Consider the following 14,128-nt stretch of genomic DNA (forward strand, 5'->3'; position numbering starts at 1 on the left):
TTTCATGGGTACAGTCACCATCCACAGTGATTTTGGAGACCAAGAAAATAAAATCTGTCATTGTCTCTACTTTTCCCCCTTCTATTTGCCATGAACTTATGAGACCAGATGTCGTGAACTTCATTTTTTGAATGTTGAATTCTAAACCAGCTTTTTCACTCTCCTCTTTCACCTTCACCAAGAGGCTCTTTAGTTCCTCTTCACTTTTGGTCACTAGAGTGGTATCATCTGCATATCTTAGGTTGTTGATAGTTCTCCTGGCAATCTTGATTACAGCTTGTAATTCATCTAGCCCAACATTTCACATGATGTACTCTGCATCTAAGTGAAATAAGCAAGGTGACAATATACAGCCTTGTCATACTCCCTTCCCAGTTTTGAACCAGTCCATTGTTCCATGTCCTGTTCGAACTGTGCTTCTTGACCCACACACAGGTTTCTCAGGAGACAGGTAAGGTGATCTGGTTCTCCTATCTCTTTAAGAACTTCCATAGTTTGTTGTGATTCATGCAGTCAAAGGCTTTAGCACAGTCAATGAAACAGAAGTAGCTGTTTTTCTGGAACTCCCTTGCTTTCCCCATGATCCAATGAATGTTGGCAATTTAATCTCTGGTTCCTCTGCTTCTTCAAAACCCTGACTGTATATCTGGAAATTATCAGTTCACATACTGCTGAAGCCTAGCTTGAAGAATTTTGAGCACAACTTTGTTAGCATGTGAAATCAGCACAATTTTATGGTAGTTTGAATATTCTTTGGTATTGCCCTTCTTTGGGATTGGAATGAAAGCTGACCTTTTCTAGTCCTATAGCCACTGCTGAGTTTTTCCAAATTTGCTGGCATGTTGAGTACAACACTTTAACAGCATCATCTTTTAGGATTTTAAATAGCTCAGCTACTTGTATTTAAATCTTTGCTTTAGCATTAGCTTCTGGAAGAACTCAAACCAAGATATCTGCCATCCTTACTCTGGGACCACTAGACTCATAGACCAGAAAAGAGTGATAGCAAAGAAAGACCTTTTCAGTAAGGGATAAGACTCTGTGCCTGGTCTGCTCAGAATTACTGCTCAGGGAAAATGTCCCAACTCATTCTTCAAGTCTCTCCTTTCATATATGTCAAGATTTAACCAGACTGGATGGATATCAATTAATATCCTTTAGGATCAAAGGCTTAATCAGAATCAGACCATTTGCTGAATACCTTTCTTTGGCCTGAGAATTCAAGCACAGTTCTCCGCATAGCTTCCACAACCCGCTCCATATACTGTTGTACACCCAGCATTGTAAGAAATTTGTCAGATAGAGGCCTTCACCCATGAGCAGGCTTTCTGAGTTTCAGGACTATAATTAAAACCAACAGTAAGCTATAAAGAAAGTGACTCCCCAAATAACTAGGAACTTATCCAGAGATGTTGTTTGTTCTTTGAATGCACAGGACAAGGCCCCTTTGAGTTAATAAATTAATGACAGTTATCCACATCACCCTCTAGAGTTCTAAAGAGTTTTACCAAGTTTTGCCTTGTTCTCCTTTACAAAGAGAAATAAACAAACCAATAAACATGGGAAACATTACATCTTCAGAATGCTGGGAACGTATTAAAAGTAAGATTATAGCATACATCACAATTGAAGCCTACTGAAGTCTGATGCTTTAAAACAAACAAGAAAGAGTCTTTAAGTGCCTCTGAGGAAATGGATCATATGTTCTTGTTCAGGCATTAAGATGTATCCAGATCTCTGCAGCCCCATGGACTGCAGCATGCCAGGCTTCCCAGTCTTTCACTATCTCCCTGAGTTTGCTCAAATTCATGTCCATTTAGTCAGTGATGCCATCAAACCATCTCATCTTCTGTCATTCCCTTTTCCTCCTGACCTCCATCTGCCCCAGTATCAGAGTGTTTTCCAAGGAGTTGACTCTCCGCATCAGGTAGCTAAAGTATTGGAGATATAGCTTCAGTATCAGTCCTTCAAATGAATAGTCAGGGTTGATTTCCCTCAGGATTGACTGGTTTGACCTCCTTGCTGCCCAAGGGACTCTGAGAAGACTTTTCCAACACCACAATTTGAAAACAGCAATTCTTCAACACTCAGCCCCTTCTCTATGGTCCAACTCTCACATCTGTACGTGACTACTGGAAAAACAATAGCTTTAACTATGTGGACCCTGTTGGCAAAGTGATGTCTCTCCTTTTTTAATACGCTGTCTAGGTTTGAACTGTGGTGTTAGAGAAGACTCTTGACACTCCCTTGGACTGCAGGAAATCAGTTCTGAATATTCATTGGAGAGACTGATGCTGAAGCTACCCAATACCTTGGCCACCTGATGTGAAGAACTGACTCATTGAAAAAGACCCTGATGCTGGAAAAGATTGGAGACGGGAGGAGAAGGGGACGACAGAGGATGATATAGTTGGATGGCATCATCGACTCAATGGACAGGAGTTTGAGTAGGCTCCAGGAGTTGGTGATGGACAAGGAGGCCTGGCATGCTGCAGACCATGGGGTTGCAAAGAGCCGGACATGACTGAGCGACTGAACTGAACTGAACTAGGTTTGTCATATCTTTTCTTCCAAGAGGCAAGCATCATTTAATTTAATGGCTGTAGTCATGGTGTGCACTGATTTTGGAGCCTAGAGTTAGGTTCAGTCGCTCAGTCATGTCCGACTCTTTGCGACCCCATGAATTACAGCACGCCAGGCCTCCTTGTCCATCACCAACTCCTGGAGGTCACTCAGACTCACGTCTATCGTGTCAGTGATGCCATCCAGCCATCTCATCCTCTGTCGTCCCCTTCTCCTCCTGCCTCCAATCACTCCCAGCATCAGAGTCTTTTCCAATGAGTCAACTCTTCGCATGAGGTGGCCAAAGTACTGGAGTTTCAGCTTTAGCATCATTCCTTCCAAAGAAATCCCAGGGCTGATCTCCTTCAGAATGGACTGGCTGGATCTCCTTGCAGCCCAAGGAACTCTCAAGAGTATTCTCCAACACCATAATTAAAAAGCATCAATTCTTCGGCGCTCTGCCTTCTTCATAGTCCAACTCTCACATCCATACATGACCACAGGAAAAACCATAGCCTTGACTAGACAGACCTTTGTTGGCAAAGTAATGTCTCTGCTTTTGAATATATTATCTAGGTTAGTCATAACTTTTCTTCCAAGGAGTAAGCGTCTTTTCATTTCATGGCTGCAATCACCATCTACAGTGATTTTGGAGCCCAGAAAAATAAAGTCTGACACTGTTTCCACTGTTTCCCCATCTATTTCCCATGAAGTGATGGGACCGGATGCCATGATCTTCATTTTATGAATGTTTAGCTTCAAGCCAACTTTTTCACTCTCCTCTTTCACTTTCATCAAGAGGCTTTTTAGTTCCTCTTCACTTTCTGCCATAAGGGTGGTGTCATCTGCATATCTGAGGTTATTGATATTTCTCCTGGCAATCTTGATTACAACTTGTGTTTCTTCCAGTCCAGCGTTTCTCATGATGTACTCTGCATAGAAGTAAATAAGCAGGGTGACAATATACAGCCTTGACGTACTCCTTTCCCTATTTGGAACCAGTCTGTTTTTCCATGTCCAGTTCTAACTGTTGCTTCCTGACCTGCATAAAGATTTCTCAAGAGGCAGGTCAGGTGGTCTGGTATTCCCATCTCTTGAAGAATTTTCCATGGTTTATTGTGATCCACACAGTCAAAGGCTTTGGCATAGTCAAGAAAGCAGAAATAGATGTTTTTCTGGAACTCTCTTGCTTTTTCCATGTTCCAGCAGATGTTGGCAATTTGATCTCTGGTTCCTCTGCCTTTTCTAAAACACCAGGAAGTTCACGGTTCATGTATTACTGAAGCCTGGCTTGGAGAATTTTGAGCATTACTCTACTAGCATGTGAGATGAGTGCAATTGTGCAGTAGTTTGAGCATTCTTGGCGTTGCCTTTCTTTGGAATTGGAATGAAAACTGACCTTTTCCAGTTCTGTGGCCACTGCTGAGTCTTCCAAATTTGCTGGCATATTGAGTGCAGCACTTTCACAGCATCATCTTTCAGGATTTGAAACAGCTCAACTGGAATTCCATCACTTCCACTAGCTTTGTTCATAGTGATGCTTTCTAAGGCCCCCTTGACTTCACATTCCAGGATGTCTGGCTCTAGATGAGTGATCACACTATCATGATTATCTGGGTCTTGAAGATCTTTTTTGTACAGTTCTTCTGCATATTCTTGCCACCTCTTCTTAATATCTTCTGCCTCTGTTAGGTCCATACCATTTCTGTCCTTTATCGAGCCCATCTTTGCATGAAATATTTCCTTGGTATCTCTAATTTTCTTGAAGAGATCTCTAGTCTTTCCCATTCTGTTCTTTTCCTCTATTTCTTTGCATTGATCGCTGAGGAAGGCTTTCTTATCTCTTCTTGCTATTCTCTGGAACTCTGCATTCAGATGCTTATATCTTTCCTTTTCTCCTTTGCTTTTCACTTCTCTTCTTTTCACAGCTATTTGTAAGGCCTCCCAGACAGCCATTTTACTTTTTTGCGGTTCTTTTCCATGTGGATGGTCTTGATCCCTGTCTCCTGTACAATGTCACGAACCTCATTCCATAGTTCATCAGGCACTCTATCTATCAGATCTAGGCCCTTAAATCTATTTCTCACTTCCGCTGTATAATCATAAGGGATTTGATTTAGGTCATACCTGAATGATCTAGCGGTTTTCCCTACTTTCTTCAATCTGAGTCTGAATTTGGTAATAAGGAGTTCATGATCTGAGCCACTCAGCTCCTGGTCTTGTTTTTGTTGACTGTATAGAGCTTCTCCATCTTTGGCTGCAAAGAATATAATCAATCTGATTTTGGTGTTGACCATCTGGTGATGTCCATGTGTAGAGTCTTCTCTTGTGTTGTTGGAAGAGGGTGTTTGCTATGAGCAGTGCATTTTCTTGGCAAAACTCTAATAGTCTTTCCCCTGCTTCATTCCTCATTCCAAGGCCAAATTTGCCTGTTACTCCAGGTGTTTCTTGACTTCCTACTTTTGCATTCCAGTCCCCTATAATTAAAAGGACATCTTTTTGGGGTGTTAGTTCTAAAAGGCCTTGTAGGTCTTCATAAAACCATTCAACTTCAGCTTCTTCAGAGTTACTGGTTGGGGCATAGACTTGGATTACCATGATATTGAATGGTGTGCCTTGGAGATGAACAGAGATCATTCTGTTGTTTTTGAGATTGCACCCAAGTATTGCATTTTGGACTCTCTTGTTGACCATGATGGCTACTCCATTTCTTCTGAGGGATTCCTGCCCACAGTAGTAGATATAATGGTCATCTGAGTTAAATTCACCCATTCCAGTCCATTTTATTTCACTGATTCCTAGAATGTCGACGTTCACTCTTGCCATCTCTTGCTTGACCACTTCCAATTTGCCTTGATTCATGGACTTGACGTTCCAGGTTCCTATGCAATATTGCTCTTTACAGCATCGGATCTTGCTTCTATCATCAGTCCTATCCACAGCTGGGTATTGTTTTTGCTTTGGCTCCATCCCTTCATTCTTTCTGGAGTTATTTCTCCACTGATCTCCAGTAGCATATTGGGCACCTACTGACCTGGGGAGTTCCTCCTTCAGTATCCTATCATTTTGCCTCTTCATACTGTTCATGGGGTTCTCAAGGCAAGAATACTGAAGTGGCTTGCCATTCCCTTCTCCAGTGGACCACATTCTGTCAGACCTCTCCACCATGACCTGCCCGTCTTGGGTTGCCCCGCGGGCATGGCCTAGGAAAAGGAAATCTGCTGATGGTTCTACACTTTTCCCCTTTTATTAGCCATGAAGTGATGAATTAGTCTTTGCAATGTTGAGTTTTAAGCCAGCTTTTCACTCTCCTCTTTCACCCTCATCCAGAGGCCCTTTAATTTCTCTTTGCTTTCTGTCATTAGAGTGGTATTATCTGCATATCTGAGGTTGTTGATATTTCTCCTGGGGATCTTGATTTCAGCTTGTGCTTCATCTAGCCCAGCATTTTTGCATGATGTAATCTGTATATAAATTAAATAAGCATCGTGACAGTATACAGCCTTGACATACTCCTTTCCCAATCTGGACCCTAGTACATTATTTCATGTCCAGTTTGAATTGTTACTTCTTGAACTTCTTGACCTCCAGTTTCTCAGGAGGCAGTTAAAGGTGGTATAGTATTTCCATTTCTTGAAGAATTTGTTGTGATTCACAGAAAAGCTTTCACCTAGTCAATAAAGCAGAAGTAGATTTTTTCTGTAATTCCCTTTTTCTGTGATCCAATGGATTTTGGCAATTTGATCTCTGGTTCCTTTGCCTTTTCTAAATCCAGCTTGTATATCTGGAAGTTCTCAGTTCATGTAGTGTTGAAGCCTAGCTTGAAGGAATTTGAGCAATACCTTAAGGATGGGAGATGAGCACAACTATACAGTAGTTTGAACATTCTTTGGCATTGCTTTCTTTAAGATTGGAATGAAAACTGAATTTTTCCAGACCTGTGGCCATTGCTGAGTTTTCTAAATTTGCTTTCATAATAAGTGCAGTACTTTAACAGCATTCATTTTTTAGGATTTAAAATAACACAACTGGAATTCCATCACCTCCACTAGCTTTGTTTGTAGTAATGCTTCCTAAGGCCTACTTGACTTCACACTACAGGATGCCTGGTCCAGGTGAGTTTCCACACTACCATGGTTATCCAGGTCATTAAGGCCTTTTTTTGTATAGCTCTTCTGTGTATTCTTGCCACCTCTTTTAATCTCTTCTGCTTCTGTTAGTTCCTTGCCATTTCTGTCCTTTATTGTGCCCCATCCTTGCAAGAAATGTTCCCTTGGTATCTCCAATTTGCTTGAAGAGATCACTAGTCTTTCCCATTCTATAATTTTCCTCTGTTACTTTGCATTATTTACTTAAGAAGTTTTCTAATGTCTCCTTGCTATTCTCTAGTATGCATTCAGTTGGGTATATCTTTCCCTTTCTCCTTTGCCTTTTGTTTCTCTTCTTTTCTCAGCTATTTATAAGGCCTCCTCAGACAACCATTTTGCCTTCTTGGCATTTCTTTTTCTTTGAGATGGTTTTGGTCACCACCTCCTGTACAATATTATGAAAAGCTGTCCATAGTTCTTCAGGCTCTCTGTCTCCCATATATAATCCCTTGAATCTATCTGTCCCCTCTACCAGAGTAAGACCCAGTTTTCCCTACAGTCAGTGTCTCCCATCAGGAAGCTTGTCTCTTATCCTCATCTGTCAGAAGGCTGACAGAATAAGCAACAACTACAATACCACTGCCTTTGGAATGAACACAAAAATCACAGAAAGCTAACCAAAATGATCACATGGATCACAGCCTTGCATAACTCAATGAAGCTATGAGCCAGGCCATCCAGGGCCACCCAAGATGGACAGGTCATAGTGGAGAATTCTGACAAAAAGTGGTTCACTGGAGAAGAGAATGGCAAATCATGTTAGTGTTCTTGCCTTGAGAAACCCATGAATAGTATGAAAAGGCAGAAATATATGACACCTGAAGATGAGCCCCTGCCCAGGTTAGTAGGTATGCTATGGGGAAGAGTGGAGAAATAGCTCCAGAAAGAATGAAGAGGCTGGGCCAAAGCAGAAACAATACTCAGTTGTAGATGTGTTACCACTAGGTCAAAGCAAAATCTAATGGAGTAAAGAATAACGCTGCATAGGCACCTGGAATGTTAGGTCCATGAATTGGATGTGGTCAAGCAGGAGATGGCAAGATTAAACACTGATATCTTAGAACTAAATGAACTAAAATGGATGGGAATGGGTGAGTTTCATTCACATGACCATTATATTGCCTACTGTGGGCAACAATCCTTTAGAAGAAATGGAGTATCCCTCACAGTCAGTGTACTCTGTGCTTAGTTGCTCAGTCATGTCTGGCTTTTTGTGACCCAATGGACCGCAGCCTGCCAGGCTCCTCTGTCCATGGGGATTCTCAAGCCAAGAATACAGGAGTGGGTGGTCATGACCTCCTCCAGGGGATCTTCCCAACCCAGGGATCGAACCCAGATCTCCCACATTGCAGGCAGATTCTTTACAGTCTAAGCCACCAGGGAAGCCCAAGAATACTGGAGTGGGTAGCCTATCCCTTCTCTAGGGGATCTTCCCAACCCAGGAATCGAATCAGGGTCTCCTGCACCAGGTCATAGTGGAGAATTCTGACAAAATGTGGTTCACTGGAGAAGAGAATGGCAAATCACGTTAGTGTTCTTGCCTCGAGAAACCCATGAATAGTATGAAAAGGCAGAAATATATGACACCTGAAGATGAGCCAAATCGAACCCAGATCTCCCACATCACAGGTAGATTCTTTACCAGCTGAGCTACCATGGAAGCCCAATAAGAGAGTCTAAAATGCAGTACTTGGGTGCAATCTCAAAAACAACAGAATGATCTCGGGTTTTGTCTTCAAGCAAACTATTCAACATCACAGTAATCCAACTCTATACCCCAACAACTGATGCCAAGCTGAAGTTGACAAGTTCTATGAAGACCTACAACACCTTCTAGAACTAACACTCAAAAAAGGTGTCCTTTTCATCATAAGGGATTGGAATGCAAAAGTAAGAAGTCAAGAGATACCCAGACTAACATGCAAGTTTGGCCTCAGGGTACGAAATAAAGCAGGGCAAAGGCTAACAGAGTTTTTATCAAGAGAACAGGCCGATCATAGCATACACACTTTGCCAACAACACTAGAGATGACTCTACAAATGGACATCATCTAATGGTCAATATCAAAATCAGATTGACTATATTCTTTGCAGCCAAAGGTGGAGAATCTCTATGTAGCCAGTGAAAACAAGATCTTGGAGCTAACTGTGGCTCAGATCATAAACTGCTTATTGCAAAATTCAGGCTTAAATTGAAGAAAGTAGGGAAAACCACTAGGCCATTCAGATATGACCCAAATAAAATCCCTTATGATTTCACAATGGAGGTGACAAATAGATTCAAGGGATTAGATCTGGTAGACAGGGTGCCTGAAGAACTATGGACAGAAGTTCATAACACTGTACAGGAGTCAATGACCAAAACCATCCCCAAGAAAAAGAAATGCACAAGGGCAAAGTGGTTGTCTGAGGAGGCTTTACAAATACCTGAGGAAAGAAAAAAAGCAAAAAGCAAGGGAGAAAGGAATAGATATACCAAACTGAATTCAAAGTTACAGAAAATAGCAAGGAAAGATAAGAAGGCCTTCTTAAATAAACAAGAACAGAAATAGGGGGAGACAATAGAATGGGAAAGACTAAAACTCTCTTCAAGAAAATTGGAGATATCAAGGGAAATTTTCATGCAGGGATGGGTATAATAAAGGACAGAAACAGCAAGAACCTAAAGAAGCAGGAGATATTAAGAAGAGGTGGCAAGAATAAACAGAACTGTACAATTAAGGTCTTAATGACCCAGAAAACCATGATGTTGTGCTCCCTCTTTCTGAGCTGCATATCCTAGAGTATGAAGTCAAGAAGACATTACTACAAACAAAGCTAGTGGAGGAGATGAAATTCCATCTGAGACATTTAAAATCCTAAAAGATGATGATGTTAAAGTGCTACACTCAATATGTCAGCAAACCCAGCTGGTAAAGAATCTGCCTGCAATGCAGGAGACCCCAGTTTGATTCCTGGGTCAGAAAATTCCCCTGGAGAAGGGATTGGCTACCCACTCCAGTATTCTCAGACTTCCCTGGTGGCTCAGCTGGTAAAGAATCCACCTGCAATGCGGGAGACCTGGGTTTGATCCCTGGATTGGAAGGTCCCCTAGAGGAGGACATGGCAACCCACTCCAGTATTCTTGCCTGGAGAATCCCCATGGACAGAGGAGCCTGGCGGGCTACTGAGCATGGGGGGGGGGAGGGGGGGGGGAGGGGGGGGTAAAGAGTAGACACCACTGAGAGACTAAGCACAGCAACACAGCACAGCAGTGGCCACAGGACTGGAAAAGGTCAGTTTTCATTCCAGGCCCAAAGGGCAATGCCAAAGAATGTTCAAACTACTGTATAATTGCTTCATGTCACATGCTAACAAGGTTATGCCCCAAATCCTTCAAGCTAGGCTTCAGAAGTATGTGAACCAGATGTAGGATTTGGGTTTCCAAGAGGCAGAGGTACCAGAGACCAATTAAATTGAGAACATTCATTAGATCATAGGGAAAGCAAGGGTGTTCCAGAAAAACACCTACTTCTGCTTCACTGGCTATGCTAAATCCTTTGACTGTGTGAATCACAACAAAATGTGGTAAATTCTTAAAGAGATGGGAGTGCCAGACCACCTTACCTGTCTCCTGAGAAACCTGTGTGTGGGTCAAGAAGCAACAGTTTTAACTGGCCATGGAACAATTGACTGGTTCAAAAATGGGAATGGAGTACTTTAAGGATGTATATTGTTACCCTACTTCTTTCACTTATTAATATATGCAGAGTACATTATGTGAAATGCTGGACTAGATGAATCACAAGCTATAATCAAGATTGCCGAAATATCAACAACCTCAGTATGCAGATGATACCATTCTAGTGGCAGAAAGTGAAGAGGAATTAAAGAGCCTCTTGATGAAGGTGAAAGAGGAGAATGAAAAAGCTGGCTTGAAATGCAACATTTCAAAAACTAATATCATGGTATATAGTCCCATCACTTCATGGCAAATAGAAGGGGGGAAGTGGAAGCAGTGACAGATTTTCTTTCCTTGGGTTCCAAAATCACTGTGGAGGTTATTGCCACCATGGAATTAAAAGACCCTTGCTCCTGTAAGGAAAGCTGTGACAAACCTAGACAGCATAGTAAAAGGCAGAGGTATCACTTTGCTGACAAAGGTCAATATAGGTAATGCTTTGGTTTTTCCAGTAGTCATGTGTGGATGTGAGACTTGGACCGTAAAGAAGTGTCTGAGTCCAGAAGAATTGACAGTTTGGAATGTTGGCGCTGAGAAGACCCTTGAGAGTTTCTTGCACTGCAAGGAGATCAAACCAGTCAATCCTGAAAAAGGAAATCAACCCTGAATATTCGTTGGAAAGACTGATGCTGAAGCTGAAGCTCCAATACTTTGGCCACCTGATGCAAAGAGCAGACTCATTGGAAAATACCCTGATGCTGGGAAAGATTGAAGGCAAAAGAGAAGGGGTGGCAGAGGATGAGGTGGTTAGAGAGCATCATCAACTCAATGGACGTGAGTCTGTGCAAACTCCAGGACATAGTGGAGGACAGAGGAGCCCAGGGTGCTACAGGCCATGGCGTTGTAAAGTGTCAAACGTGACTTAATGACTGAACAACAACAAAACAAAAACTGTAATTATACATTGTGACAAATGCTATTAAAAAGCTGAGCCATTTTAGTTATAAAGGTGTGACATAAAAGAGATCACCTGAAAAAAAAATGAAATTTAACATGAGGGCCCTTAAAAATGAAATGTCAACCATGTAGAAAGCAAAGAAACAGCATTTCAGGTAGAGGGAACTTTGCAAATTAGTGAGTCAGAAAAGTGTTTGGTGTGTTTAAGGATCTGTAAAGAGGCCAGTTTATCTGTAGCAGAGAGTGAGGGAGCCATGCATGGATATGCATGATCAAGAACAGAGGCAGAGGCCAGGAAAAGAAGGTTCTGATAGCTTGGAGAAAAGAGTTTGTATTTTCCTATAAATGTGTTTAGAGCACACTGAAGACTCTCCAATTTAGTAGCCACTACCTATATACACTTATTTCAGTTTTAATAAGTTTTAAGTTAAATTCAGTTAAATTTCAGTTCTCTCTCTCTCTCTCACTTACACACACACATACACACACATATCAAGTGTTCATGTAGCTAGTGTCTTTCACATTGGTTGGTACAGATGTGGAATCTTCTCATTATTGCAGAAAGTTTTATTGGGCAATGCTATGAGGAGTCTAGGCTGGAGAATGATAAGACTGGATAATGACATTAATTTTTTTCAAGATTACTCTGGCTACTGTATAGAGAATCAGTTGTAGAGAGATAAGAGAGTGAGGCAGGGAGATTTTTCAGGAAGCCACAGCTATAGACAGGACAAGAAGTTAGCAATCTGGGCTGAGTTCCTCTGCGAAACTCCTCTCTGCTCCAAACAATGCCAAGGGGACTCACTCCTGCATTTGTGCCTCTGCAGCTGGAGTAGCTGAGATGTTTCTCAATGTGCTCTTTTATCCTCTAGGACACCAGCCTAGGCTAATTTCACATGGTGGTGAAAACATTCAATCAGCAAGAGCAGGGCAAGCCCCAGTGCACAGGCACTTGTGAAACCTCTGCTCATATCACTTTTGTTAATGTCCCATCAGTCAAAGCAAGTCACCTGACGAAGTTCAAAGTCATCATGCACTGGGAAGAATGGATCGTTGTGGACAGTGCTGTATCAGCCTATACACTAACATCTGCCTCAGAATTTTCTTTGTTTTCAGATACTTTCAGTTGTCAGGGGGTGAAATTTTGTCTTCTGAGTGGAAATCCAAGGATGACTCCTCTAGGACAGTGGGCAGGAGCAATTTGGTGACTCTCGGATGTTTGACTTTGTCAGAGGTCAAAATGCAGTTAGCTTTGTCCCATGAAGTCTTTTTTTTTTTTTTTTTTAATTTGTAGAAAGGTTGAGCTCTGTTCACACATCAACTCCCATCTGCCTCCTCATTTCTGATTCTATCCCTCACAGAAGCCCCTCTGAAGAAATTGCCACCATTGTGACGTGTATCGATCCATCATTTTAGTCCTCTGTGAAGTTAAGCAAACTCATTATCCCCATCATCTTCCTATAACCAGCATTCAATGTTCCTCAGTTTTCCTGTCTCTAAGTCAATTCCCAGACACTAACACTCAGCATTTGGGTTACTCAGCTATGTGCCCAAGATCTCTCCTTCTCTCTGCTTTTTGATTTGACCCCATTCATAGCAAGCATTTATAAGTGTCAGGTACTGTTCTAAATGTATTATAGGGGTTACTCATTCAATCCTCATGGTAACCCTATGAGATAGCTATAATTATGGGCTCCATTTTATAGAGGCAATATGCAAGGCATGAGGGCATTGAGTCATTTGTCAAAGGTCACACAGCTGGAAAGTGAGAAGCTGGGATTCAAACCAGGCAGGTGATGTCACAGTCTTCCTCTCACCGCTTCTCCTTCCTTCCCCTCCAGATGCAAAGGGATCAGCTAGAGACCAGGTGTCAGCCCTCAGGACCACCTGCAATGGTGCCCAGGGGCCTCCTCATGAATGACTCCACTTCTTCCTGAGCTGGCAATCATAGTATAATCTTTCTTATTGCAGGTGCAGTGGGAGTGTATCAACCCCAAGTACAAAGCCAAGAAGAAGAATTATAAGAACTCGGGCATTGTGATTTTGAATCAGTGCAAGGTATAAACATAGCCCCTGTCTTCCAGGAGTATGAAGGCTAAGGCTGTCTGGGAGGAAGGCCCAGGTGGTCTGCACAGAAAGAGTGTCAAGAAGATATGATCTTTTTAAAATAAAAAAGTCAGAAAGTCAAGGTATTAGTGGACATGCATTAAAAGTTTGGGTGGTTTTGGAGCTGTGATAAGCCAATACCTCCATCACCTCAACAAAGACAGTCCTGCCTGAAGATAAGAGTCCTGGTCACAGTCAGGTTCTTCTCTGCCCAGGACAGCACCAGAGGGAAGTCCCCAGATGGGGCAACCAACATTTCTAAAGCTCCTGAGTGAGTGAGTGAAAGTCGTTCAGTTGAGTCCAACTCTTTGAGACCACTTTGACTATAAAGTCCATGGAATTCTCCAGGCCAGAATACTGGAGTGGGTAGTCATTCCCTTCTTCAGAGGATCTTCCCAACCCAGGAATCGAACCCAGGTCTCCTGCATTGCAGGCGAATTCTTCATCAGCTGAGCCACCAGGAAAGCCCAAGAATACTGGAGTGGGTAGCCGATCCCTTCTTCAGGGGATCTTCCTGACCCAGGAATCGAACCAGGGTCTCCTGCTTTACAGGCAGATTCTTTACCAGCTGAGCTAAATGGAAGCCTCCATTTACATGTAATAAGCACTAAGTTTTTAATAAAAAAGATTTTAAATAGAATAGTTAATATTGTCAGAACTGTACCAAGATAATGTAATACCACAAAAAGTTATG

The 14,128-nt window shown here is 42.1% G+C and overlaps 1 protein-coding gene across 1 annotated transcript in view; it reads left to right on the forward strand.

Moving 5' to 3' along the window:
* Window positions 1-14,128, forward strand: part of CPNE4 (copine 4) — a 498,848-nt gene that overhangs the window by 444,694 nt on the left and 40,026 nt on the right. The window contains exon 8 of the mRNA XM_052637922.1: window positions 13,300-13,386. Within this exon, the coding sequence (XP_052493882.1) occupies window positions 13,300-13,386 (87 nt within the window). The remainder of the gene's footprint in view (window positions 1-13,299; window positions 13,387-14,128) is intronic.

The sequence above is a fragment of the Budorcas taxicolor genome, chromosome 1 (genome assembly GCF_023091745.1).
Source record: "Budorcas taxicolor isolate Tak-1 chromosome 1, Takin1.1, whole genome shotgun sequence".
NCBI classification, from domain to species: domain Eukaryota; kingdom Metazoa; phylum Chordata; class Mammalia; order Artiodactyla; family Bovidae; genus Budorcas; species Budorcas taxicolor.